This window comes from Phacochoerus africanus, chromosome 9 (genome assembly GCF_016906955.1).
Source record: "Phacochoerus africanus isolate WHEZ1 chromosome 9, ROS_Pafr_v1, whole genome shotgun sequence".
In the NCBI taxonomy this organism is placed as follows: Eukaryota; Metazoa; Chordata; class Mammalia; order Artiodactyla; family Suidae; genus Phacochoerus; species Phacochoerus africanus.
The window spans coordinates 77,900,335-77,927,208 of NC_062552.1; the positions used below are offsets into that span (position 1 = coordinate 77,900,335).

General features: G+C 40.4%; 1 pseudogene and 3 gene segments (V, D, J or C); all 4 read right to left on the reverse strand.

The window, feature by feature from the left end:
• The window catches only part of LOC125134938 (T cell receptor alpha chain MC.7.G5-like), a 446,151-nt pseudogene that overhangs the window by 356,370 nt on the left and 62,907 nt on the right, over positions 1 to 26,874 (reverse strand).
• LOC125134937 (T cell receptor delta constant-like) overlaps positions 1 to 26,874 on the reverse strand; it is a 311,823-nt gene that overhangs the window by 270,737 nt on the left and 14,212 nt on the right.
• On the reverse strand, positions 8,318 to 9,017 carry LOC125134965 (T cell receptor alpha variable 36/delta variable 7-like). The segment is given in 2 exon segments: positions 8,318 to 8,713; positions 8,930 to 9,017. Coding segments are annotated over 2 exon segments (408 nt in total).
• On the reverse strand, positions 25,582 to 26,557 carry LOC125134959 (T cell receptor alpha variable 26-2-like). The segment is given in 2 exon segments: positions 25,582 to 25,918; positions 26,391 to 26,557. Coding segments are annotated over 2 exon segments (372 nt in total).

The window sequence follows — 26,874 nt, forward strand, 5'->3', positions numbered from 1 at the left end:
CTGAGGGACATCAGTCCCTACCGAGGAAGATGGAGCCGCAGTCGTCCTGGGCAGGCTGTTCAGCACATGCAGGCAGTCTTCTGCTCTCCCTGAGTAAACTGTCTTGTCCTGCCAATCCCAGGGCTCCCCTCTGTGCTGTGTGCCTGACCAGCCTCACGTAGAGCCCTGGGACCCTGAAGCTGCAGAGCTGGAAGCTGGGTGTCCAGTACAATATGCTGATGCTCCATCACGTCATGGCTTCCCACAGTTATCCACTGTCTGTTTTGTTCCCCAATAGATGCAAATATAAGGCTTGATTGCCTGTTGTGGAATATTTTGAATAGAGATAGGCTTCTTTGGTTGGAAGTGAGGGAAATCGGAGCGAGGGGGAAAAAATGGCAGCATCAACCACAGTGTAGCATTATTGGAAAGCTTACAAATATGGCGAAGAGGGGCTTTGTTGTCTATTTTGCCTAATAGTCACAGGCAATGCCAAATGAGAAGCAATTTATATAAGAAGCCATCTATTCAGATTTGCTTGGGAGATTTGGTTTCTGTGAAGAAAGCCTTCCTCCTGGTCCTTATGGTGTTGGAAATGAGAAACAAGAAAAACATAGATTAGGGTTAGAAGAACCTTCTAAGAGTCAGAAGATTTGATTTATGTTCCATTCTGCCACTTACTGGTCCTGTGATGTTGGTAAGTTAATCTTTCTGAGCCTTGGTTCTCTACCTTACAGAGAAATAATATCATTACTACTGGTATTAGTAAATAAACAATAGGCTATTGATACAATGATTTACCTTGTATGAATTAAAAGGGGATAAAATAGTCTATCAACATGGTTAGGCTTCAAGTTCACTTTGTTGAGTAAGATAAAAGGAAATTTCTGATTAGAACATTAATCTGTTAACGTTTATGTAAAAATACCACAGGATAATAGTATATATTTCCCATGAGTACATGCATACATGTATGTCCATATTAATTATGATAAGGAATCTAAACATATATTACAAACCCCAAGTAGCATTTACCTCTGGGAAAAGAAACCAGATGAAGATATGGACAGAGAGGACGTATGCTTTACCTGTGATGTTCCAATGTTTTAAAAAAGAAAAGCTATTCATCTCCCTTCCAGGTACAACTTAAATATATAACTAATTTCAAACAATTGTAAGACAAAACTAATTGTGAGGATTATAGCTTTACCTACTCTTCCTTCTTTGAAACCAGAAATGGTTTCCCATGAACGGTCGATGGAGATTTCTGCTACCATATATTCAATCTCCCACCAACTGGGTCTACTACAGATAGCTGACGGTAGCTTTTTCTTATTTGTCCATCTCGAAGATGAGTTGGAGACACACAGGGCATTCCAGTGGAGGCTCTGTCAGTGAGTCTGAGAGAACGAAGGAAGAGAAGTTAGGGGGGCGGTAAGCCAGAAACCTGGTGTCCAAGGATTAAGGGAGAAGGAATGGCAGGGGGCAGGGGGCTGATCTGGGACAGAGAAAAGTCCTCAGGTATTTAACACCAGCTACAAAGTTTGGAGCTAAGAGTCTTCTGAAAATGTTATCTATGTAGGAGGTCCCGTCATGACGCAGTGGTTAACGAATCTGATTAGGAACCATGAGGTTGCGGGTTTGGTCCCTGCCCTTGCTCAGTGGGTTAGAATCCGGCGTTGCCGTGAGCTGTGGTGTAGGTTGCAGACGCGGCTCGGATTCCGCGTTGGGGTGGCTCTGGCGTAGGCCAGTGGCTACAGCTCCGATTGGACCCCTAGCCTGGGAACCTCCATATGCCGCGGGAGCGGCCCAAAGAAATAGCAAAAAGACAAAAAAAAAAAAGTTATCTGTGTAGAAACAAGTACATAATTTTTGCCTAAAAAAGTAAAAATTAAAATGCTGAGAAATGCAATGCCATAAATAGATTCCTATTTTCATTTTTGCATCACACCTTCCAGCTTTTGTCTATGTGATTCAATTGTATAACATTAGTGTTAAGCATGGCATAACAAATACGTACTCTGTTTTACTTAACTGTATGGCAAGAGCATATCCATGTTGTTATAGTTTTAGTAATTACCTCACTAAATCATTGTACAGCTTTCACTCAAATTTCTCTAAATGGTTAAAAAATTTTACTAGTGCATTTTTTTTTTTTGCCTAGCAGTTTTTTCTCTACTTAAGATTGGTCCTAAATGTAAATTCCGAGAAATGAGTTAAAGATGCAAACCCTTTAGGGAGTTCCCATCGTGGCTCAGTGGTTAACGAATCTGACTGGGAACCATGAGGTTGAAAGTTTGATCCCTGGTCTTGCTCATTGGGTTAAAGATCTGGCGTTGCTGTGAGCTGTGGTGTAGGTCGCAGACGCGGCTCAGATCCCACGTTGCTGTGGCTCTGGCGTAGGCCGGTGGCTACAGCTCCAGTTAGACCCCTAGCCTGAGAACCTCCATATGCCACAGGAGTGGCCACAGAAAAGGCAAAAAGAAAAAAAAAAGATGCAAACCATTTAAATGAATCTTGGGATCCCTTTCCAAGTTGCTCACTATGTAAAGACATACCAATACGTTGTATTGTCACCAACAGAGTACACTAAGAACAATTTTCCACAAGCTGAAGTGAAGAGTGCTTACTCTCCTTAAATTCTTTTACACCTTCTTTAGCAATAGTCTCAGAGCTCAGTTTTTTAAAGAGGATAGCTTTAAGCAGATCTCTACAAATTATTTTCTACCACAGAATTTCTTAACCTTTTAAAACTCAAGCTTCTTTTTGTAAAAGGAAACATTAAAACAAACAAACAAAAAACCCCCAAAAAACCTGGGGAATTCCCATTGGGGCACATCGGAAACGAATCTGACTAGGAACCATGAAGTTGCAGGTTCGATTCCTGGCCTCACTCGTTGGGTTAAGGATCCAGTATTGCCGTGGTATGGTGTGGTGCTGTGCTGTGGTGTAGGTTGCAGACCAGCTGGGATCCTGCATTGCTGTGGCTGTGGTGGAGGCCAGCAGCTGTAACTCCGATTAGACCCCTAGCCTGGGAACTTCCATATGCCTTCAGTGCAGCTCTCAAAAGCAAAAAAAAAAAAAAAAATCTGATTCGCTCTCTTGTTTCCAAGTCCTTCTTCATGGCTCATGGCTAGTGCACTTATCCAGCCTCAGTGGGGCTGATATAAGCTTCACCATGAAGTGCAGGAGCTCAAGGTTTGCAGCCTGAAAGCTGAAGGCTGCCAGGGCAGACACACTGTATACTGAATAAGGCTCTAAATCTTCCTTTGTCTTTTCCATCCCAACCAACACCTGTGCAAACAAAAACTCTAGGCTTTGCCCAGAGAAGGATTGGATGGTAGTAGTCGGTTAGAAGTGTGGTTTGAACCATCATAGTAGGTGCAGGTGCCCTCAGGCTCAAGCATCCTATGCGAGGATTCCACTCACTCACGTGGTCTCCCGTCTCCACCTGGAAAAGTAAGAGCTGACACAATAGCCTGGTGATGGCTACTCAAGCAGTGTCTTCCTCCTCATCCACCACCTAATGCCAAACCTCCTCCTCCTCTTCCCTTTGGTCTTGTGAGGAACTAGCTCCTGTTCCTGTTCACAGCTTGAGAAATACCGAACTGCCCATGGCCATGAGCTCAGGGATGCGTGTCAGGCCCCTTTTGTTCTGTAAGGGTTGGACTTGCTAACTGTGTACATCCATGCCTGGCGTGTTTACAGGGGACCCCTGGGAAAGAAGCCGCCTCTGGGTGCTGGAGCTGTGTTTTCAGGGTTTTAATTTTTTATTATTACTATTTTTCTTGCCAGTGTGGTATAAAAGAGATTTGATAGAAAGATCCTATGAGGCCAAATAGTTACTGAGAAAAAGACAAAAAGTCCATTTGCTGAGCACCCAGGAGATGCCAGGCACTTAACCCAAGGGTTCAAGGCCATGTCTCATAGCTTAAATTATTAGCTCTAATGTAGGGAAATGAGAATTCCAAAAGCTTAAGCTATGTGACTACAACTAAACAGCAGAATTTTCCTGGTTCAAGATCTCTAAGTGCCCATGATGTCTTGCAGAAGAAAACAGTTCAGTGTGGTTTTGTGTGCTGCCTTCTGCTTCCTCCTGTGTGCTGCTGTTCTTGTACGGCAGCCCTATGCAGTCGCCTCTCTGTGCCTCCTCAGAGCGCAGTGATACAGGGCAGCATCTGCAGGCACCACCTTCCTGATGTACAAGTTTGTTGTATTTGCTGTGTTCTCTGAATAAAACTTTTCCGTGGCAAAACTGGCAAATCCTTTTCCAGAGTATCCCCACCCTCTGTAGAGAATATATTCTGGTGCCTGATTTGGATACTGTCGATACCAAAAGAGATCAATGTAGCCCGTAGATGAAGTGTAATAGTTACAAAGGAGGCTCACAGTCTTTCCCTCCATTCCAGATACTCTAGTCTCCTGGGGTCTGATCCAGTCTGCTTTCACACGCCCTGCAACATAAAACACACATCAACAAGGGTCATGCTAGCAGCCTCATCCAGATGTGCAACTCAAGAGCAGGATGAGACTCAATTACCTGGAAGGGCCAGTGCTAGAAGTGGAATGAAAATACACTTAATACTCATCGTTTCCTCTGGATTCCTCATTAATGAGTTTACCTTATTCAGCAGCTGCTTCAAAATGATTGTGTCTCATAATCATTCACTGGGAGAGGATTTCTGGAGGGTTCTTGCTGTGACTCAGAAGTCAGAAATGGGAGGAGCTCAACCTATATAAGGAAGTTGTTTTTTTTTTAATTTTTATTTTTAAGGAACGGAAATATCTCCTTTTGCAGACTTTGAGAAACACCTGTTCTTTGAAGTAATGTGAACTCCCACATCTCTCTAGACTTATTTTTTTCATGCTTGCAAACACAGGCGAAAAGGAAAATATAAACGCTCAACACTTAACAGTAGTAATTTCTGTAGGTTGAGGTTATAGATGTTGCTTTAATTCATTTTTTTTCTTCTACAGCAAATGAATATGAATCTTGTAACTAGCATTAAGAGCATTTATTTTGGTGAGAATTTCCTCCTTTGAGACGTAAATTCTGTTGGTTCTTGTTACAGCAGGAAACAGGAAAGTGAAAGAGAAACTGTCCCCATTCCAGGGGCATTACTCCCCCCAGGACAGTTGAGTCTCTGCTGCCAACCTTGTCAGCTCTTCATAGCCCTGAGCCAGTGACCAGCTGTGAGAGGTCTTACCGTGTTCTTTGTGTCTCACGGCTCTTCTTGAAAAAGCAAACAGAAAAACCAGCAAACAAAAAAACCTTTCACCAATATTTTCTTTTGAAAGTATAGATTCGTTAAAGCGAAAAGAGAGAGAGAGAGAGAGAATGGAAAGAAAAAAGGAAAGGCAGTCATGATTTAGAATAGTAGGGTCACTATCTTGAGTCCAGAAAAGAGAGGGGTGCACTTGGTTCAGCTGTGGGTGGGAGGATCCGCTGGTCTTGGAGACCTGTGTTTTAAGTGGCACCAATGCCTGGAATGGCATCTGTGGAAAGTGCCCTTTAGATACAATATAGTTATTGTAATAAATCTAGCTGATCCTAAGTGCCATTTATTGAATACCTGCTATGTGCAGGAAGGCTGGAAATGGGTCTCAGGAATTTTCATTTTGGGATAGCCACCTGGGAGTCTTGGCCAGAATCTCTCTATGGCAGCTCAGGAATTGTCTTATCCCTCGGAACTAGAACTAGGCAGTATTTGGGATTCGTAAATGCTCCCACCTTGTGCAGCTCTGAACTAGTGCAAGGAAAGGTTGCTCCAATTCACTAAAACAGGTTTTGGTCATGAGAGATGTCTTTCTATCAAGGTGCTGGATGAATGTATTTTGAGATATAAACTCAGCACCTCGACAACTTATAAAAATGTGCACTTTTGTGTAAATCTCCTGAGGACTTTCTGATGATACTATCAAGAGGTGGGATGTGCTGGATCCAGGTGAGTCAGGCAAGGACAAAAGGAGGACGGTGGTGAGGGGAACCTTAAAAACTGTTGGGGAGTTCCCCATCATGGCTCAGCAGAAATGAATCTGACTCCCATCCATGATGATGCTGGTTTGATCCCTGGCTTTGCTCAGTGGGTTAAGGATTTGGCATTGCCGTGAGCAGTAGTGTACTTGGCTTGGATCTGGCGTTACTGTGATTGGACACTTAGCCTGGGAACCTCCATATGCCGTGGGTATGGCCCTAAAAATAAAGACAAAAAAAAATTTTTTTTTAACTCTGTTGGATAAGAAACATAGCTTTTAAGGCAGATGCTTAAAGAAAAAAACATAGTTAATTTAGTGGGAATTAGACTAGGAATACTTGAGGAACAAGGGGATGGCACTGTTCAGTTTCTTTACCTTAAAAAATATATTCTCCTATAAACACTTTAAATATCACTTTATAGTCTTTATATTTTAGAGTATTTTTTAAACATACTCTAACAAGTCGATGGCTCCATCCTATGGCTGAAAAGTTAAATTATTTGAAAAGATTTGAGTGAGACACCTCAAGTCTCATGTTTTTTTTGTTTGTTTGTTTTTGTTTGTTTGTTTTTCTCTTAATGACTTTTTAGGAAAAATTCAGTGGGATTCATGGGACTCATCACTGTTTACATAAATATCTGCTAAGGATGAAAATGATGCTTGGTTAGGTAAAAGCCATGTCCCAGCTTGTCACAGATGGGCATTGCATTCAGCCTCTATATGGGAAGTCTCCTAAGATCCCCTCCCTACCTCTCAGGAAAGAAATATATAAAATTATGAACTATTTTAAACAGATTGATAAGCAGATCAAATAATATAATCGACTTCCTTTACCCGCTGCACACATTTAATAAATGTTAAAAATGTGTCATAATTTACAAAAATCCATAAGGGAAGCATTTATATATGACTGTATTTAGCACATCAGAGACTAAGGGTCTAACAGGCATCCTGTATGGGAAAACGTGATGACATGTGGACTGTAAATTGCTGAGGGTAGGATGATTTTTATAGTGAATGACAAGAGTTGATGCTGCTATTTTTATTTTTCATATTTTGGCCACATCTTGAAGATTACGAGTAGGGGAGGGTGAAAAGATAAAAATCTAGTTTACAACTTTTGAAGAACACACCTCCTGCATGAAGCACCCTCGGCATATGGAAGTTCCCAGGCTAGGGGTCTAATCAGAGCTACAGCTGCCGGCCTACACCACAGCTCACAGTAAAGAGGGATTCTTAACTCACTGAACAAGGCGGGAACTCCTCGGTGTTGTTTTATCCACATGTTATCATGAACTAGTTATTTTATTCATATGTCAAATTGTTATTCTGGTGTTTTGTGGACTTTTCTGATATATAATTGTGATCATAATTTGCATACATTTTTTTTCACCTGTTATATTTAACAGGGGCATATAATAGAGAAAACATAGCCTTCGGAGTTGGATAGACTTGATTTTACATTCTACTAGTTCTTTTTCTGGGGAGGGGGGAGACCTTAATCTTTCTGAATTTGCATTTTTCTGGTCTGTTAACTGAGAATAGAAACAGTGATTCATCAGAGTTATTTTGAAAATTCAGTGAAATAACACTTGCAAAGTACAAGACACATAGTATTTATTCTCCATAAACAGTTATTTCCATTGCATCTCTTTGAAAATACAATATGCAATTATATAATCTTTCATTGAAAGAATATACTATAACTTAACTAAGCTAAGCTTATGTTAGTTTTGCATAACTTTGTTTAGTTAACCTCTTTCTTTTGGGAGACATTAAGAAACTAAGTGTTCAAAATCATGTGTAACATCTTGAGAAAATTCTACTACATCGCTTCCATGAAGCACCTACTTCATGAAACAACAACCCCAAAATGAAGAGGGTAAGTAAGGATGCTTCAAGTGGGGAAGAAAAACTTTTCTTTGAATCAAACAATCATGCTTTCTGGTTCCTACTCTGTTCTTTGCTAAAATGTCCAGCTGGAAAAAAAAAAAAAAAGTTTCAGGCAGAACTCGACATGTGAATATGTCCATTCTAGATAGAAGTATAAAAGCAAAAAGAAACTGCACTTTTCCTTTATCTAAGCTGTCAGGCAGAGCCCATGATGGGTGTTACACATACTAGTTACTTATGCAATCCTCATAAAAGGGCTTTCTTTTTACTACAGGGCATAATAGTGTGGTAATGGAGTTGGTAGTATATGAGCGACCCTCCACAAATGTGAGGTATGCTGAATGCCACAGAAAAGCACAGAGAAGAGAGTCAATACAGTGATGTGACTCAGTCTGAGTTGGGACTCAGAGGTTGCATGAGAAATTATCAAGATGAGCTCTAGGACCTTGACAAACAGTTGCTTTTCCTTACAGTTTATTTCTGAGGGCCTACTTGATTAAGCAAGCAACTCATCTAACAGTTGCAAGAGCCTCAGCCATAGCATTTGGGAAGAGGCTGCAGGTGACAAGAAAGCACTGTGCCTCCACTGCACAGAGGTAGGTAGCTGAGTCTCCAGTCTCGGTGGCTGTGATGTGAAAGATACTAAGTTCTTTCCCATCTAATGTACCTCTGTGTCTTCCTGACTTCTTCTCAGTCCCAGTTGCAATTAGCAGAAACAGAAATGTGAGAGCTTTCTCTTCCTGCTTATACCAGTGCAGGCTTTGAAAGTTAGTCACTTTGTAAGTGCAGTTGAAAGTTGCATTTGTTCCCTCATGGACAACCAGAGATGCCAGGCTCTGTATCACCTCGTCATCACTGCTCACCCCTGTTTAGAAAAGAGCAACAGATAAGTCAGCCAGAGAAAAAGCAATGTCAGATCAAACATTCTCAGAGACCTTAATTATTCTCCCTTAATACCACAGATGCTTCCAGATAAGTGAGAATGAATTCCACTCCCCACCCCACCCTAAACTAAGTTTTCTGGAGATGAATCCTCAGGTTTTCCTGGTTATCTTTCACCCTTTGTAGTGATGTTACTCACAGCTCAGTTGGAGCCAAAAGATCGCTAGTGAAGCTTGTGGCCACTTCTTCATCTTTCACTTCTTGGATTTTTTATTCCTGTGCAGAATGTCGTGATTCACAGCCTCGAGCTTTTTCTTTTCCGTTTTTGAACCAACACCCTCTTCTCCACACCCTCCACCCCCACCCCCACCCTGAAAGGGAAATAGCGATTTCAGCCCAGCAGGAAAATAAGTATCTCTTAGCTCTAATTCAAATTCAAATCCTTGCCACCAATCTCTCAGGGGAGTCACTCAAAATAGAGCACTGACATCTTGAGAGCTCTTGCAGAATAGCTGTAAACTTGAATCCACATGCTTTACCAGTGATGACAGATTCTTCCAAAACTGTGTCACCACTGAAGGGCAGACTATCCAAAGCCACCCACAGCTCTGCGAGTGGTTCTGTGGCTCTGGGACTATAGAAGGGAATAGCACACCAGGAAATCAGAAATGCTGTTCATTCCTGGTAGGAATCCACACTCTGAGGTGAAGGACTGAAGCTCTCTGTGGAGAGTTGGAATAGAGGGAGAGATGGCAAGAGAGGCAAAAGGTCTTGATGAAAACTCTTTTGAAGGCTCATTATTGATCTCATTATTCCTGGAAGATATGAATGCTAGTAAAAAGCAAAACAAAAGCAAACAACCGATTTATACTCCCAGGGTCTTCAAACATGGAAATTATTAAATACAAAATATCTATGTATGCAACTTTGCAAAAATACAGGAAATCAAGAATGAGCAAGGAGGAGTTCCCATCGTGGCTCAGTGGTTAACGAACCCAACCGGTATCCATGAGGATGCCAGTTAGATCCCTAGCCTTGCTCAGTGGGTTAAGTATCTGGCATTGCTGTGAGCTATGGTGTAGGTTGCAGATGTGGCTTGGATCCTGCATTGCTGTGGCGTAAGCTGGCAGCTACAGCTCTGATACTGAGGGTGTGGCCCTAAAAAGACAAAAGAAAAAAAAAAAAAAAAGAAGGAGCAAGGAACCAAGACTTAAAAAAATTGGCCAGGCAGATGTGATTAAGAACCAAATACAACTTTCATAAGTGAGATAATATAATTGTTGAATATAATATTTCAGTGGATGGGTAAAATAGCCAATTAAACAAGAGTTGAAGAGATAATTAGTGAGTTGAAAGATGTGAATTATTGTGAATTCAATATAGTATAGACTCTTCAGGGGAGGGATCTGAGGATCTACATTTTTAAACCAGCAATTCAGGTTATTTGTTTAAACAACCATGTTCTAGAAATATTGTCAAGTCAAAGAGAAGATCTCAAAAGCCGTCAGAAAGAAAAAAAGAGGTAAAAGTAAAAAAAGAGGTAAAGAGGTAAAAGTAAAAGTAAAAAGAAAGTGCCTGGTGACTTCTAAACCACTAGAGGGGGAAATTGAATAAGAAAATAGAGCAAAGATACTAATTGAATTGCCTTGCCCACACACACAAAAGGGAAAGAAAGCAGAAAACAAATATAAAGTATGTGTTAGTGTAGAGGAATCAAGTCCTAATTTACAAAAAATTATGAGCAATGTAAATGGAACAAATTCACCAATTAAAAGCAGAGGCTGTAAGATTGACATAAGGCCAGAGTCCAGGCACAAGCTTTTTTGAAGACACTAACTTAAAACCCAAGAACTGAGAGAGTTTGAAAATAAAAGAATAAAAAAATGTGATAGGAAAATATTAACCAAAATAAACTCAGGAATCTGTATTACAACTGAAAAAAAAGAGAGACTTTAAAACAGGAAACACCTTAAGGGATTAAAAAAGGGTCTTTAATCATAATAAAAGGTTTAATTAATTCCAGCACAACATAATAATTCTGAACTTCCATGCATTTAATAACATTAAATACATAAAGCAAAAATTGATAGAATTATAGAGAGAAATTAAAAAATTCACGCATGCCCTGAGATTTCCACACATCTCTGTCAATTACAGACCAAGGAAAGAAAATATCACTTTTTTTTTTTTTGGTCTTTTTTGCCTTTTCTAGGGCCGCTCCCTCACTCCCTCGGCATATGGAGGTTCTCAGGCTAGGGGTCTAATCCGAGCTGCAAGCTGCTGGCCTTCGCCACAGCCACAGCAATGCTGGATCTGAGCCTCGTCGTCTGTGACCTACACCACAGCTCACAGCAAGGCCTGATCCTTAACCCACTGAGCGAGGCCAGGGATTGAACCTGCAACCTCATGGTTCCTAGTTGGGTTCATTAACCACTGAGCCATGAGGGGAACGCTACAAAATATCACTTAATATATAGAAAATACAAATAAATTTGATTAATTGACATATACAGAACTCTGCATCAAAAATGAGAGGCTATTTCTTTTTCAGCATTGGGCCATAAAGTGCATTTGCATAAGTCTCAAAGAATCAGTATAAACAAGATGCTATTCTTGGGGAGTTCCCGTCGTCGTGGCTCAGTGGTTAAGGAATCCGGCTAGGAACCATGAGGTTGTGGGTTCAGTTCCTGGCCTTGCTCAGTGGGTTAAGGATCCGAGTTGCCGTGAGCTGTGGTGTAAGTTGCAGACCCGGCTTAGATCCTGTGTTGCTGTGGCTCTGGCGGAGGCTGGAGGCTACAGCTCCGATTCAACCCCTAACTTGGGAACCTCCATATGTTGCGGGAGCGGCCCTAGCAAAGGCAAAAAGACAAAAAAGAAAAAAGAAAAGAAAAAGAAAGATGCTATTCTTGGACAAATAATCTCCCTACATATTTTAGGTGTGATCATGTGATTCTGGTTCTGTTAAAAATATGACCTTATACTAAAGATGTATTTTGAGTTATTTATGGATGGAATGACATGTTTAGGCTTAGCTTTAAAATAATTCAGCTGCGTGAGGGTGAGAGAGGAGGAGTATGGATGAAGAAAGATTGGTCATGCAGTCATAATAGACAATTGTTGAAATCGGGTGATGAGTGCTAGTTTATAATATTATATGCTTCCTTCTTCTGTGCATATTTTAAAATGTCCATAATAAAACATTAATTTAAAAATATTATTTACCGAGATGCTCTCATTTTTTTCTTTTAATTTGTTTAATTTTGGAACACAGGAATAGACCTTTCTAATGTTAAGCCTTCACATTTCTTAGATAAACTCTAATTACCCACATTATTTCATGTTATGTATTCATTACTAGTTTAGATTTGCTAATATTTTTAATTTGTATATTTTTAGTAATTTTCATGAAATTTCCCTTTACTAAGCTGTTTTAATTATTTTGTTTGTTTGTTTGTTTTTGTCTTTTCTGGTTCTGCACCCGCGGCATATGGAGGTTCCAAGGCTAGGGGTCTAATCGGAGCTGTAGCCTCCAGCCTCCGCCAGAGCCATAGCCACGGCAACACGGGATCCGAGCCACATGCTGGATCCTTAACCCACTGAGCAAGGCCAGGGATCGAACGTGCAACCTCATGGTTCCTAGTCGGATTTGTTAACCACTGAACCACAATGGGAACTCCTTAATTGTTTTTGTTGTTTTCTTTTTTAAGTCAAAGTTGTAATAGCATTACAAAATGAATTGGGAAGGTTTTTCTTTTTTTTTTGCTTTCCAAAATCATGTTTAAATAATGCTAATGATCTTTTAATATATATTTTCATAAAACTGGACCTGGGGTTGGTGTGTGTGTGTGTGTGTGTTTATATAAATATTTAGCTTTTGATTCAATTCTTTGTTTCTGCTAGGTGTGTTCAGATTTTTTCCTGAATCAGTATTGGAAATTTTTTTTTCTTTTGGAAATCAACTATTTAATCTACATTTCAATTTGCTGGGATGAATTGTCGTTATTTTTATTATTATTTTGTCTTTTTAGGGCCTCACCAGTGGCATATGGAGGCTCCCAGGCTAAGGGTCGAATCCAAGCTACAGCTGCCAGCCTACACCACAGCCACAGCAACTTGGGATCCAAGCCGAGTCTTCAACGTACACCACAGCTCACAGCAACACTGGATCCTTAACCCACTGAGCAAGGCCAGGAATCGAACCTGCAACCTCATGGTTCCTAGTTGGATTCATTTCTTCTGAGCCATGTCAGGAACTCCTGGGATGAATTGTTATTGTTGTGCTCTTATAAATCTACTGTATCTTCAATGATATTCTCTCCCTTCCTCCCTTTCCTAATGTTTCTTTGTACCATCTGCTTGCTCTTTTACCAGTTTAGTCAGAGGTTTATCAATGTCAGTCATTTAAACGTTTTGTTTTTGCTCTATTTTTCATTAAATTTCATATGTATCATTTTCTTTGGGATTTATTTGTTTCCCTTTTCCTACCTTAGGTTGACTGCTCAGTTCATTGATATCCTAACTTTGTTCTTTCTAATACATACACTTAAAGCTAGAAATACCGTTTTAGGTATTGTTTTAGTTGTATCTCACAAGTTTAATAGGTGGTTTTTTCATTGTCATTAAAATAAAATATTTTTGGTTCTACCATAATATTTTCTTAAACCTATGAATTATTTAATAGTGTATTTTTAAGTATCCAAATATATGGGGAATCTTGGTTATGTTTTTATGGTTTCTTTCTACTTCTGTTATATTCTGTCCAGAGATTACCATTTTTGTGATTTTGGTCTTTGGTTTTATTTTCTTTTTAGCCAAGTACAGGATTAAATTTTCTAAATGTCTCGTGAGTATTTCAAAAGAATTTCTAGGAGTTCCCTTCATGGCACAGCAGAAACATCCTACTGGGGATCCCTCACCTTGCTCAGTGGGTTAAGGATCTGGCGTTGCCATGAGCTGTGGTGTAGGTCGCAGACATGGCTTGGATCCTGCGTTGCTGTGGCTGTGGTGTAGGCTGGCAGCTGTAGCTCTGATTAGACCCCTAGCCTGGTAAACTCCATATGCCGCGAGTATGGCCCTAAAAAGAAAAAAAGAGAAAAAAAAAGAAAAGACTTTCTAATTGTTGAGTTGAGTATAGGATTTGACATAATCCTAATATGGATATAATGACAATGCCACATTTTGTATGTCTCTTCATTAGGAGATAGACACTTGGGTTGTTTCAAACCTTTCGCTAATAGGAATCATGTTGCTATGAACATTTGTATATAAGTGTTGCAAACATGTTTTTAATCCTTAGGTAGACATCCGGGAGTATAATTGCTATATCAAATGATAACTCTATATTTAACCATTTGAAGAACTGCCAAACTGTCTTCCAAAGTGGTTACATCATGTAACATTACTACCAGTAGCGTATGAAGGTTCTGATTTCTACAGATTCTCACCAACACATATCATTTTCCATTTTTAAAAATTATGGCCATTCTAGTCAGTGTGATGTGGTATCTCACTGTGATTTTGATTTGCATTTCCATAATGAATAACGATGTTGAGTATATGTGTGTGTGTGTGTGTGTGTGCTCATTGGCCATTTGTAGATCTTCTTTGGAAAATGTCTACTCGAATCCTTTGGCTGTTTTTAAATTGGTATTTGTCTTTTCATTATTGAGTTGTAAGTTATTTTTTATATATTCTCAATACTATATCTTCATCAGATATATGCTTTGTGAATATATTCTTCCATCTGGTGGGTTGCCTTTTAACTTTCATTTTGAAAAACTTTGTGATCTTTGATGCACACAAGTTTTAATTTTTTAAAAATTAAAAAAAAATTTTTTAATTCCTTTTTATGGCCCCACCTGCAGCATATGCAAGTTCCCGGGTTAGGGGTTGAATTGGAGCTGCAGCTGCTGGCCTACACCACAGCCATGGTATACCAGATCTGAGACACATCTGGGACCTACGCCGCAGTGCTGTAGCAATGCTGGATCCTTAATCCACTGAACGAGGCTGGGGATATCGAACCCATATCCTCACAGAGAAAGTGTCAGGTCCTTAATCCACTACGGTACAATGGAACTCCAAGTTTTAAAGTTTGATGAAGTCCAGTTTATCTATTATTTCCTTGGTTGCTTTGCTCTTGGAGTCATATCTAAGAAAAGTTTGCATAGTCCCAGGCCACCAAATTTCAGTTACATTTTCTTCTAAGAGCTTTTAGCTTTAGCTCTTTACATTTAGGTCTTTGAGATAATTTTTATATACGTGAGTATTCTTTTGCAAATGGCTATCCAGTTGTTCCTGTACCGTTTTCCCCACTGAATGGCCTTGGCACCCATGTTGAAAATTAATTGGCCATAAATGTATTTATTCCTGAGCTCTCAATTCTATTTCACTGATAGCTGACCATTGTTTGTTTTATTTTAGATTTTTATTTGTATTTAATTGAATAAATTGGATGTGTAACATGGTATAACTTTAAGATTTGCAATGTGTTACTTTGATACATTTATATAGTATCATAATATGAGCGCCAATGTACTGTAGTTACCACATTACATAATTATAGTACACTATTGTTTTCTACATCATTATTCTGTGCTTTAGCTCTCTATGGCTTATTTCTTACTTAGTACAGTGATGTCTGTCCATTTTTAAGAGAAATATGTTAAATCTACTGTGATTGTGTAGTGATCATTTCTCTTTATATCCTGACAAAGTAAGTAAATCTATTATGTACATGAAAAAGGAGTTGCGTTCATTAAGCCAAAAGCACAATCTTTAGAAGAGAAAGCATTGAATACTGTAGTAATGGAAGGACAGGGGACATGGGTTGTGTGCATAATCACATTTTATGCCCAGAGGAGCAGGAGCTGGAGGCAGCAGAGACTGGAGTCCCAGTCGCAAGTTTGGGTACAGGCTGCAGGTGCTTGGGGAGCATTGTGCTGCCAGCACTAAAGTAGGGGCCTGCATCTTTAGGCTCAGAGGTTGAGATGTTCAGTAGGCTCTCCGTTCTTGTACTTCCAAACTGAGCAGTCAGTTTGCCATTTCTGGTCAATTCACCAGCCTTATATAAGGTTATCAGGAGGACAAGGCCTTTCCCAGCATCCTGCTTGTACCAAAGCAAGGTATTGAATGTACTTGAGGAATTGCAGTTGATGGAGACTGCATCTCCTTCCTGGAGGCACATAGACTGAGGACTCTGATTCAACTGTTGGCCTCACATGCCTGTTTAGAAAAACAAAAGAAGGTATTCCAAATCACTTTCATTTTTATTTATTTTTATTTTTTATCTTTCTGGCATATGGAGGTTCCCAGGCTAGGGGTCTAATTGGAGCTGTAGCCGCCGGCCTACGCCACAGCCACAGCAACTTGGGATCCGAGCCGCGTCTGCGACCCACACTACAGCTCATGGCAACGCCGGATCCTTAACCCACTGAACAAACAAGGCCAGGGATTGAACCCAAAACCTCATGGTTCCTAGTCGGATTCGTTAATCACTGCACCATAACGGGAACTCCCCCAAATCACTTTTAGATCACCTTCCTTAGAGCTCTGAGGGACATTCTACTCCCTAACTCTCCAGCCTTTCCTCTAGGCTTTTCTCTTTCCTCTTTCTCTCTCTAGATTTTGTTTCCTTCTTTTCATAGGCCTGGTTAAAACCTCTACCTCCTTCCCTCACAGAATTTCCACCCCTTTAGAATTCCCTGTGCAAAGGTCAGAAACCCCAGGTACTCACGTGTCAGCTGCATCCATAGGATTATTAACAATCTTCAGGGAATATCCCCATCACAAGTCTTTCAGCAAAGAATTACTTCCCAAAAGGGTTTTTGCTTCCAGAGACTCCTCTGGGCTTAGAGAAGCACTGTAAATACCATCGTGATGTTAAAATACCTGTTCAGTGTATCAGCCAATCTGATCTCTAACTGAAGGTTTCTCTGAATTTTGTGCTAATCTTGGTTACTAGGAATGGAGGCACTGCCCCCTTGTGGCTAGTCACTAGATTGCTGTCCTTTCAGGTCACTGTTTCGTGGTTTTTAAAAGGAATTCTATTTCTCCCATTCATTTGATGAGCACTTATTGAGCATTTACTCTTTGCTACAGAAGTATATAGAGACATGAGCAAGACAGACGGGAACTCTGCCCCTGGGCACCTTATAAATCTCTTTGGACAATCAGTGAAAGTTGGATTTATGATAAAACATGGTAAATGAATAGTTTTTCTCTATTCCTTTCTGTGAACTCACTGGAATGAGAGTAAAAAAAAATTTTTTTTTTTTAAATTATGAACTCCAAAGGACTTATAGACCAGGCAACTGGCTTAGCCAACTGAAAGAGTTTGAATCCTAAGGCTCACAGAGGGAAATGCTTTTAAAAAAATTACAGGTGCCATAAAACTCTAAAGCTTATTTTTATGAAGATGAATAAAGGGTCATATGAGTCTGGGATGCCAGTCTTGGTGGAGAGAAGTGAGGCAAATACTTAAAAAGAACCAGAGCTATCTTCCTTTGCTCAATTCCCCAATTTATATCCCACACAGTAGGAAGGAGCATCTGGGGTCACTAGACATTTGAAAAAAAATCATCTTAACCTGAAAGACAAAGACCAAAAAAAAGAGAGAGAGAGAGATTAAAAAAAGGATCCTTGGAGATATAATGCAGGAAGAAGAAAGTTAAACATTGCTTATTAACACAGTGATGTGAACAATCTACATTTTTTTTTAAAGAAGAAAATAACAAAACCTCATTTTCACAAAGTAGAATTTTAGACAAGAAGCTTTGCTTAAGAAAAAAAATTGATCCCACATCTTGGAGTTTCAAAAGTCTAGGATCTAGACTTGAGTACCTGAGGAAGTCCTGATTTAGGTAAATGAGCTTCCACCATGTACTGACCACATGTTTGTTTTAGAGCCCACCGTGATTCTCAGACTTAGGAGAGCAGGGAATCTACCAAGTAAAAATATTGGTAACCTTACACTTTCTTAATTTCTTTCTTTCTTTCCTTCCTTCCTTCCTTCCTTCCTTCCCTCCTTCCTTCCAGGCCTCGCCTGGGGCATATGGAAGTTCCCAGGCTAGAGGTTGAATTGGAACTACAGCTGCCAGCCTACACCATAGCCACAGCAACACAGAATCCGAGCCAAGTCTACGACCTACACCACAGCTCACGGCAACACTGGATCCTTAATCCACTCAGTGAGGCTACGATTGACCCCACATCCTCGAGGCTACGGATTGCCCCCACATCCTTGTGGATACTAGTCAAGTTCGTTACTGCTGAGCCACGATGGGAACTCCTTCTTTTTTTAATGACTGCATTTCTTAAATTGGGGAAATGCATTTTAAAAGAGAAGAAAACAGGATAAACAAAAACCAGAAACATCTTCATCTAGATACAAACAAAATTGCATTAATCTGATACTGTCTTAACGGAATGTAGGGGCTCAGAGATGACAGGATGAAAAGTTTTTCACTAGCTCTATAGCCCCTGGGATCAGCATGGTTGCTGTTGCAATCTCAGCAGTGAGGAGCTATTGTTCAGGCCTCCATGAGACTCGCTGCCTTTGCCTTGAGAGCATGCCCATTTCCTTGAGAATTCTGGCAATATTTTTCTCTCCCCTAAGGGAGAATAGGTCAGCTAGTGGTGTACAAGGCAGACATTAAGCACTGGGATAAACATGGTTTGCAATTCTGGATCATCAGTTTAAAACAGTCTTTGGTATATTGAAACAAATAAGGATATATTACAGAATAGAATGTAACATGAATTTTATGAACATGAGATTTCAAAGAAATTTCATATGTATACATAGGGGACCATGTCTCTCCCAACTTTAGAATACAGCCTAACTCTTCTAGATTTTTAGCAGTAATTTGTAGGGGCATTAAAAAAAAATACTCAGGTTACCATGATATTTGCCATTTATGTCTCAAGTGTGCAAACTACAACAACCTGACAAATACCGTTGCTGTGTATTTTCTAATTTATTTGTTCAGATGATTTTCTAATTGGAATTGCTAAGCCAGAAAACCAAGGGTAGAAAATGGCTGTAGTGAGTTTGTTCAGAAAGAAAATACGGCAGTAAAAGAATGGCTTATTTCTTTTTCTTTGTACTATTGCGCAAGTGGCATAAGGAAGTTCCCAGTCAAATTGGAGCTACAGCTGCCAGCCTATGCCTCAGCCACAGCAACTCTAGATCTGAGCCACCTCTGCAACCTATACTACAGTTTGCAGCAATGCTGAATCCTTAACCCACTGAGTGAGGCCAGGGATCGAACCCACATCCTCACAGAGACAATTTTTGGGTCCTTAACCCATTGAGCCACAACAGGAACTCCAGAATGGCTTATTTCTATTTCAGATTGTAAAACAAGAAAGATACCAGTCAGGAACCCCAGTAAAACAAGATGAAGTAACTATAGGGGCATCACTTTTTTTTTTTTTTTTGGCTGCCTCCAGGATATATGAAAGTTCCTGGGCCAGAGATCAAATTCTAGTCAGAGCTGCAACCTAGGCCATAGCTGCAGCAATACTGAATCCTTAACCTTCTGAGCTGGGGATCAGACCAGCACCTTCACAGGGAAAAGCTGGATCATTCACCCACTGCAACACAGCAGGAACTCCAAGGAGACACCACTCTTCAGTGCAGGAAATTGATAGCTCCAAGGCTGCACCCATTGTTCCATGGGAGAGATTTTGGAATCAAAAGAAGTCTGGCTCAGTTACCTTGTAGGAACAGGAACAGAATGACCCAGAGTCCACCATTTTCTGATATGCAGTGTGGGGAATGAGGGCAAAGCATGATTGGTCTCCAGACTCCAGGTCAGAGGGCAATGACCATGAGGAAATTTGTTCAGTGGCACCTAATCAAAGGAAGTGGGCAGAAGTGAGGACTGGCTCTGTGACAGGTGAGTGGCCCCTATGTCTTAGAGCGGCCATGGCCTCCACTGTGCTTTCCCAGAATTCAAGTTCTTGAAAACATTCCTCTATCAGAAGTTTTCTGACTCTCAATTTTCTCATCAACAAGACAAAGATGATAATATCTCCACTGGATGTCTCTTACTGTATTAAATCTGAATGAATATGGTTCTTTAAATGAGCATTGTACATAGTTATTGCAATGATTGTTACATAAATGATATCTTATCTTAGATCACAGATGCTGCAAATTACTATGTGTAGTGTTAAGCAATAGAATCTTTATCTTTTTTCCTTTTTGAATTTTATTATCCATCTGAACAAATTTGAATGAAATGTATTTTTAAAAAATACCCACACTGTGGTGCTGACACTCTTACTCATGGGAACCGCCATACATGCAGGCAGATGGTTTATACTATGGTTTGAAGTGTGGGAAACTGTTTCACCATGAAACATCCTTCCTATGCAACTGTCACAATAACTGCAAATGCACGATTTGCGATGACTTCTTTTCAATCTCTTTAACACTCCCTTCTTCAAATGCAAACATTCTGGGATGAGCTCATCTAGCATGTTGCATTGAAATGTAATTGAGGATATAAACCACTCCATTTTAGAGACTGACTTGGGAATTAGATATTGACACTATAAAATGAGAGAAGATTTTGGAAAGCAACTCAGTGACTAGAAACATTAGGCTTTGGGTGGGCAAAAGGCTCACGGGGTACATGAGGCTTTGGGTAAAAAGCAGGAGCAGAGATGGGTAGGAGGTAGATAAAGGCACAGAGATGGTGAAAGACTAAAGACAAAATATTTATGTGTCCCAGTTCCATTTCATCTGCGCTAAGTTCAGGAAGACAAGTGAACAAAAGTCTGCAAGGTGAGCTATGCCACAGGACTGAATCTGACTCGTTCCTTTGTGAAGGTACATCAAGGGTGAGGAGCCAACTGGGTGTGACTGCAGCTGGTGGGCAGTGAGAATAGGTGAGGCCATGTTGCTGGAGAAGTGAAGGCCAGTCTGAGACTGGATTAAGTATCCGTCTATGTCTCTCCCTACCCTACCTCTCATCTATCTATCTATCCATCCATTTGCCCATCTCTATGTTTATAATATAAACTTAGAAAAATGTATTGCCCTGATTCTTCCCAGTGTGAAAATATTGCTGTTCCAATGCTCATGGTATAGTCTTAATATGCCACAAGGAACCCAATGAATGACTCAGAATTCTATTCTATTAACAAGGTGCGTGAGTAACAGAAGGGAAAAAGTTTCCTCGGGATAATAAAGGCACAAGATTTGTGCACAGTTATTGCAGCAGTCACTGGCATTCATGCCATTCTCGCCCTGGTTTGAGGTTCTACCTACTAAAAAGTAGCAATTACCAGGAGAAAAAGTCAAATTAAATTTGGCGATGAAAGTATAGCTTCCTCTGCTCTCACTCCCCCCACCTTTTTTTTTTTTTTTTTTTTTGGCCATGAGATAATTGCATCTTCCTTAGCCTACTCATCTTGGCAAGTGTCCCAGCCATCCCTCAGACAGCATCTGTGGTCTAGCTTCTTGTCTGGCTGGGGACAGCCTGTAGAGATCTGGAGATCATTATGTGTCCCCTCTATAGAGGTAGATGCCTGAGAGCCTAGGCTGGGAGGCTGTGATGTGCAGGAGACTCTGTTTGCTTTTTCTCATCCCACTTGGTAGTTACTTTTTGATGACTCTTTTCTTCTCCACTTTGCCATACCATGATGATGGAGATCAGCCCTTCACTATGCCTGTACCAGCATAAGGCATATGAAATCTTTGACGGAATGCAGTTTTTGGTGAAATCTCCTTCCTGGATGATCAGGGACCATGTATGATCTGTGCTCCAGTTCTTAGCTACAGAGACCTATTCAAAAATATAAAGTAGGAGTTCCTGCTGTGGTACAACAGGATTGGCGGCATCTCTGCTGTGCCAGGACACAAGTTCAATCCCTGGACCTGCATGGTGGATTAAAGGATCCGATGTTGCCACAGTTATGGCGTAGGTTGTGGCTGTGGCTTGGATCTGATCTGTGGCCTGGGAACTCCGTATGCCTTGGGGTGGCAAAAAAGGAAAAAAAAAGTAAAGAAAATTCAGGAGACTCAGGGTTAATAGATGTACACTATTGCCTTTGAAATGGATAAGCAATGGGATCCTGCTCTGTAGCACTGGGAACTATGTATGGTCACTTGTGATGGAGCATGATAATGTGAGAAAAAGAAATATATATATATATATGAACATGTATGTGTGACTGTATATAAACATGTATGTGTGACTGGGTCACATTGCAGTATAGTAGAATTGATAGAATACTGTAAACCAGCTATAATGCAAAAACTAAAAATCATTATAAATGTAAAAAAAAAAAACCAGAATGGGAAAAAATAGTTTCAAATGATGCAACCGACAAGGGCTTAATCTCTAGAATATATAAACAACTTATACAACCCAGCAGCAAAAAAGCCAATCAATCAATGGAAAAATGGGCAAAAGACCTGAATAGACATCTCTCCAAAGAAGATCTACAGATGGCCAACAAACACATGAAAAAATGCTCAACATCGCTGATTATAAGAGAAATGCAAATCGAAACCACCATGAGATACCACCTCACACCAGTCAGAATGGCCATCATTCATAAGTCCACAAATAACAAGTGTTGGAGGGGCTGTGGAGAAAAGGGAACCCTCTTGCACTGCTGGTGGGAATGTAAACTGGTACAGCCACTATGGAGAACAGTTTGGAGATACCTTAGAAATCTATACATAGAACTTCCATATAACCCCACAATCCCACTCTTGGGCATATATCCAGACAAAACTCTACTTAAAAGAGACACATGTACCTGCATGTTCATTGCAGCACAATTCACAATAGCCAGGACATGGAAACAACCCAAATGTCCATCGACAGATGATTGGATTCGGAAGAGGTGGTATATATACACAATGGAATACTACTCAGCCATAAAAAAGAATAACATAATGCCATTTGCAGCAATATGGATGGAACTAGAGATTCTCATACTGAGTGAAATGAGCCAGAAAGACAAAGACAAATACCATATGATATCACTTATAACTGGAATCTAATATCCAGCACAAATGAACCTTTCCACAGAAAAGAAAATCATGGACTTGGAAAATAGACTTGTGGCTGCCTGATGGGAGAGGGAGAGAGTGGGAGGGATAGGGAGCTTGGGCTTATCAGACACAACTTAGAATAGATTTACTAGGAGATCCTGCTGAGTAGCTTTGAGGACTATATCTAGATACTCATGTTGCAACAGAACAAAGGGTGGGGAAAAAAGGTAATATATACATGTAAGAATAACTTGATCCTCTTGCTGTACAGTGGGAAAATTAAAAAAAAAATTGACAGGACATTGTAAATCAACTATAACAGAAAAAAAACAATAATACCAATAAAAGTAGGAGTAGTGATTTTTTTAAAAGAAAATTCAGAAGATTCATGTAAGAGTTTCATGTACACAGTGGGAATGGTTTTTCTCTCTCCCACCCCACTCCCCCTAGGCAGAAATATTATCACATCAACATAGAAGACTATTTTTTTCAACTGGTATCTGGTTCTCAAAAGGGCCTTCCAAGGACAGAAGATGACTTAGTTCCTGCCCTCAGGAAGTTATCATCATCTCCTGACTCTCCTGGATATAACCACATACTCACAGGCTGCCTGCAACTCCAGTGTCAGTATGATTACTTGCAATATCACTAAGCATCTCCATCCCTTGATTCCTCAGAAAACACAGCTGAGTCAGGTTTTCTTGAATGTGCTTCCCCAGGAGAGGTTCCTTTAGCTCAGTGGCCTCTCATTTGGGCAGGAGACAGGCTGAGTTTCTAGTTTGTCCAGCACTGCACAAACCTAACTCAAATACTGAAGAATGTTGAACAAAAACTGTCTTTTCTAGAATTAATTTATATATAGAATGCATATTTTGATTTATATTTTGTGATAGGAGTAATTAAAATAAAATACAATCTCAGCAATTTTTAAAGCATACAGTACAATATTGTTAACTATAGGCATTATGCAGTACAGTAGACCTCCAGGGTTCATTCATCTTGCATAACTGAAACTTTGTACCCTTTGAGGTAGGCCTTCTAGCGATGGATTTTCCCGATCTGAGTTTATATGGAAATGACTTTTTTACCTTCTGAAGGGAACATTTTCCTAAGCAGCATCTAGTTAATGAGAACAAAATATATGTGTCACTTAGAGAGAGGAACATCAAAGCACTGAGATGTGGATGGGCACCATGGCTGAGGGATGGGGAAGCAAGAGGGGGTCCTGTCTCAGATCTCACCCAGCTGGGAAGAATTTGAACAGTATGAGCTTGGTAGGGCTACTGGAACAAAGGACCACAAACTAGGTGGCTTGCAAAATAGAAATTAATTATCTCATGGTCCTGGAGGCTAGAAGTCTAAAAGTAAGGTATCAGCAGGATTATTTTTTTCCTGAGGGCTTTGAGGGAAGGATCTGTTCCAGGCCTCTCTCCTGGGCTTGTAGATCTCTGCCTTCATGTTCACATAGAGTTCTTCCCGCATATCTGTCTGTCTCCAAATTTCTGCCTTTGTAAGGATACAAGTCTTACTGGCTTAGGGCCCACTATAATAACCTGATTTTAATTTGATGATCTCTGTAGAGACCCCATCTCCAAATACATTCTGAAGTAGTGGGGGTCAGGACTGCAACATATGAAGCATAGAAATGTGTGTGTGTGTGTGTAGAGGGGTGGGGTGACACAATTCAACCCATGATAAATAGTATAGTTTTTTGGTTGTTGTTTCATTGAGTCTCTTACTCTTTTATTTTAAAATTCGCATTGCACAGCATCCGTTCTATGGGTAAAAAAATCGTTTTGATCAAGAGTCCTATCTCCCCTTGTCAAATATCTAAACTCTAGCACAGGTCCCAAGTTCTTCCCTAGGACTGAATGAATGTCTCTGACTAGAAGAAAATATAAGAAGTTAGATTTTTCCGCTTAGAACTGGGAAAGTCTCCCCTAGAAGGTTTATATTTCACAATACAAAAATAAAAATATACTTGATAACAGTTGAATAAACACATTTAAAAGATATGCTGCATTTGGAGAAAGTATATACAATACATATTCATATTATATGTAATATTCATATTATTAAAAGAACTTTTACAAAAAAAAAAAACAAGAAAAGGGCAATTTGTTAATGTGCCAACATGTGGTGCAAGTTGCTCAACTGCACTAGTAATCAGGAAAATGCCACTTCTCCCCCAAATCATCTGTATTCCAAGTGTGTTCACCACAGATAAGCAACAAAGGAATTTTCCAATTTTTCTCAAAGGTAAATGAACCAGTTTCTAAAATACATTTTTTTTTTGAGTGGTTAGAAGGACTAATATGATGCAATACTCAAAGCCTGGGTACTTTCCTGGGTCCAAAGTTAGGAATCTTTGGGACAACCAAAAAGTTGTTCTCATCTATGGGTGACATCCACCTAGAAAGCAGCATCTGATCATAAAACAAAGAGCCAGGGCAAGTTCTCATTCCTTTCCCTTTTGTTACAATTGTGATTCTTAGTTTCTTTCTTTCTTTTCTTTTTTTTTTTTTTTTGATAGGCAAGAAGTAGGTTTATTAAGACAGGACACTTGTGAGAGGGGCAAGCGGGCAGGCACAGAAGCTCTGCCCCGAGGATTGGGTGGTGTGATTCTTAGTTTCTTTGCCAGCATTTTAGTCCCTTCAATAATATAAGCTCTTCATTCTTATCCTCTTTGTTCCTTTCATCCTTTCCTTCTTAAAGGCCTCACTATCTTCTCTTCACTTGCTTTTTTTTTCCTCCTTTACTTTTCCTCTTCTTTTGTGGGGCTTCTGCTCCTTTTTGTGCAGTGGCCTCTTTAGTTGGCTGCTGCTGCTTCCCTCCCCCACTAAGGACATGTTGTACAGGTGCAGCCCCATCTGTCCCACTGTGGGTCTCTCAGGATGCAGTAGTACACAGCAGTGTCTCTCAGCATAACATGGGGCAGGACCAAGGTGCTGGACTTTCTGTCTATTTCGATGTTCAGAGAGGCCATCTTATTGTTCACATTGCCTTTCAGACCATGAATCATGTATTCTGGACCCTGGTGGGGCAGCTGTCGATACCAGTATATGAACTCGCTTCCACTGATGGTGGAGTGGTTACAGGGCAAGTGCACGGCATCTTCTTCAGTGCTCTCCACTGAAACTGGCTGTGTGGTCTTAGCATCTCCCACAATTCCTGGGGGTGGGGGTTGAGAAATAAGAGATCAGCTCTGGATCATCAAATATGGGTGCATCCAAAGGGCAGGTTCATGAACACCCCCAGAACTCCCCTCTCCCACTTTACCCCAGACCTGAGGCTTTTCATGTACAGGACAAGAGAAATATTACTGGTATTTATTACTGATCTATCCCAAGTCACAAGGCCAAAGGTAAATTGCTGTCTTCCACAACTCTTGGGTTCAATGAAGCCCCAAACTCTTTGTAACCTGAGAGCTGTGAGACCCAGGGGAACTTCTGGGAGTACTGGATGTGAGAGCCTCTCACAACGATGCTCAGACTCTCTAGAGAAACACATAGACACATAGAAACACACCAATCAAAACTTTCTAGCAGTTTGAGAAAGCACAAAGGGAGAACTCAAAGCAGCAGACACCTGTCCTTTGTCCTTAGCCATGAGAGTCATTCTTTTTAAGGGCTGGATCACTTACCTAAAGTGAGGAGAAGAGTTATTCCTGTCACCAATCTCATAATTCAAGTCCCAGGTCTCTGAGCTCAGGAGCTGTGTCTGAGCCTAGTCAGGGGAGGTCCCACGTACAAAAGTCGCAGCCACTCACAGGGCCCCATACAAGGTAGCTTTCATTTAGGGTGTTTCCAGCCAAGCTCCAGCTCAAGTCAGAGCAGTCTGTTGGTTGGGTCTACTCCCACCCTCAGGATTAAACATAAATCTAAAGAGAGGGTGATGTTCAAACTCTATTAGGCTATATCTGAGTGAATCTGATGAGTAAAATCATCCAAAAGGAGATTATCTATCCCTCATTTGTGGGACAAGGGAAAACCCACCACTCTTGGTGGTTTGATGCTCCATTGAGCTGGTATGAAACATCATTTTATCCAAGAAATCTATATTGAGCCCTGAACTGTATGGGGAAGAAGAGAATTCCTGTTAATAGTTACAACAAGGGCAAATAAGTC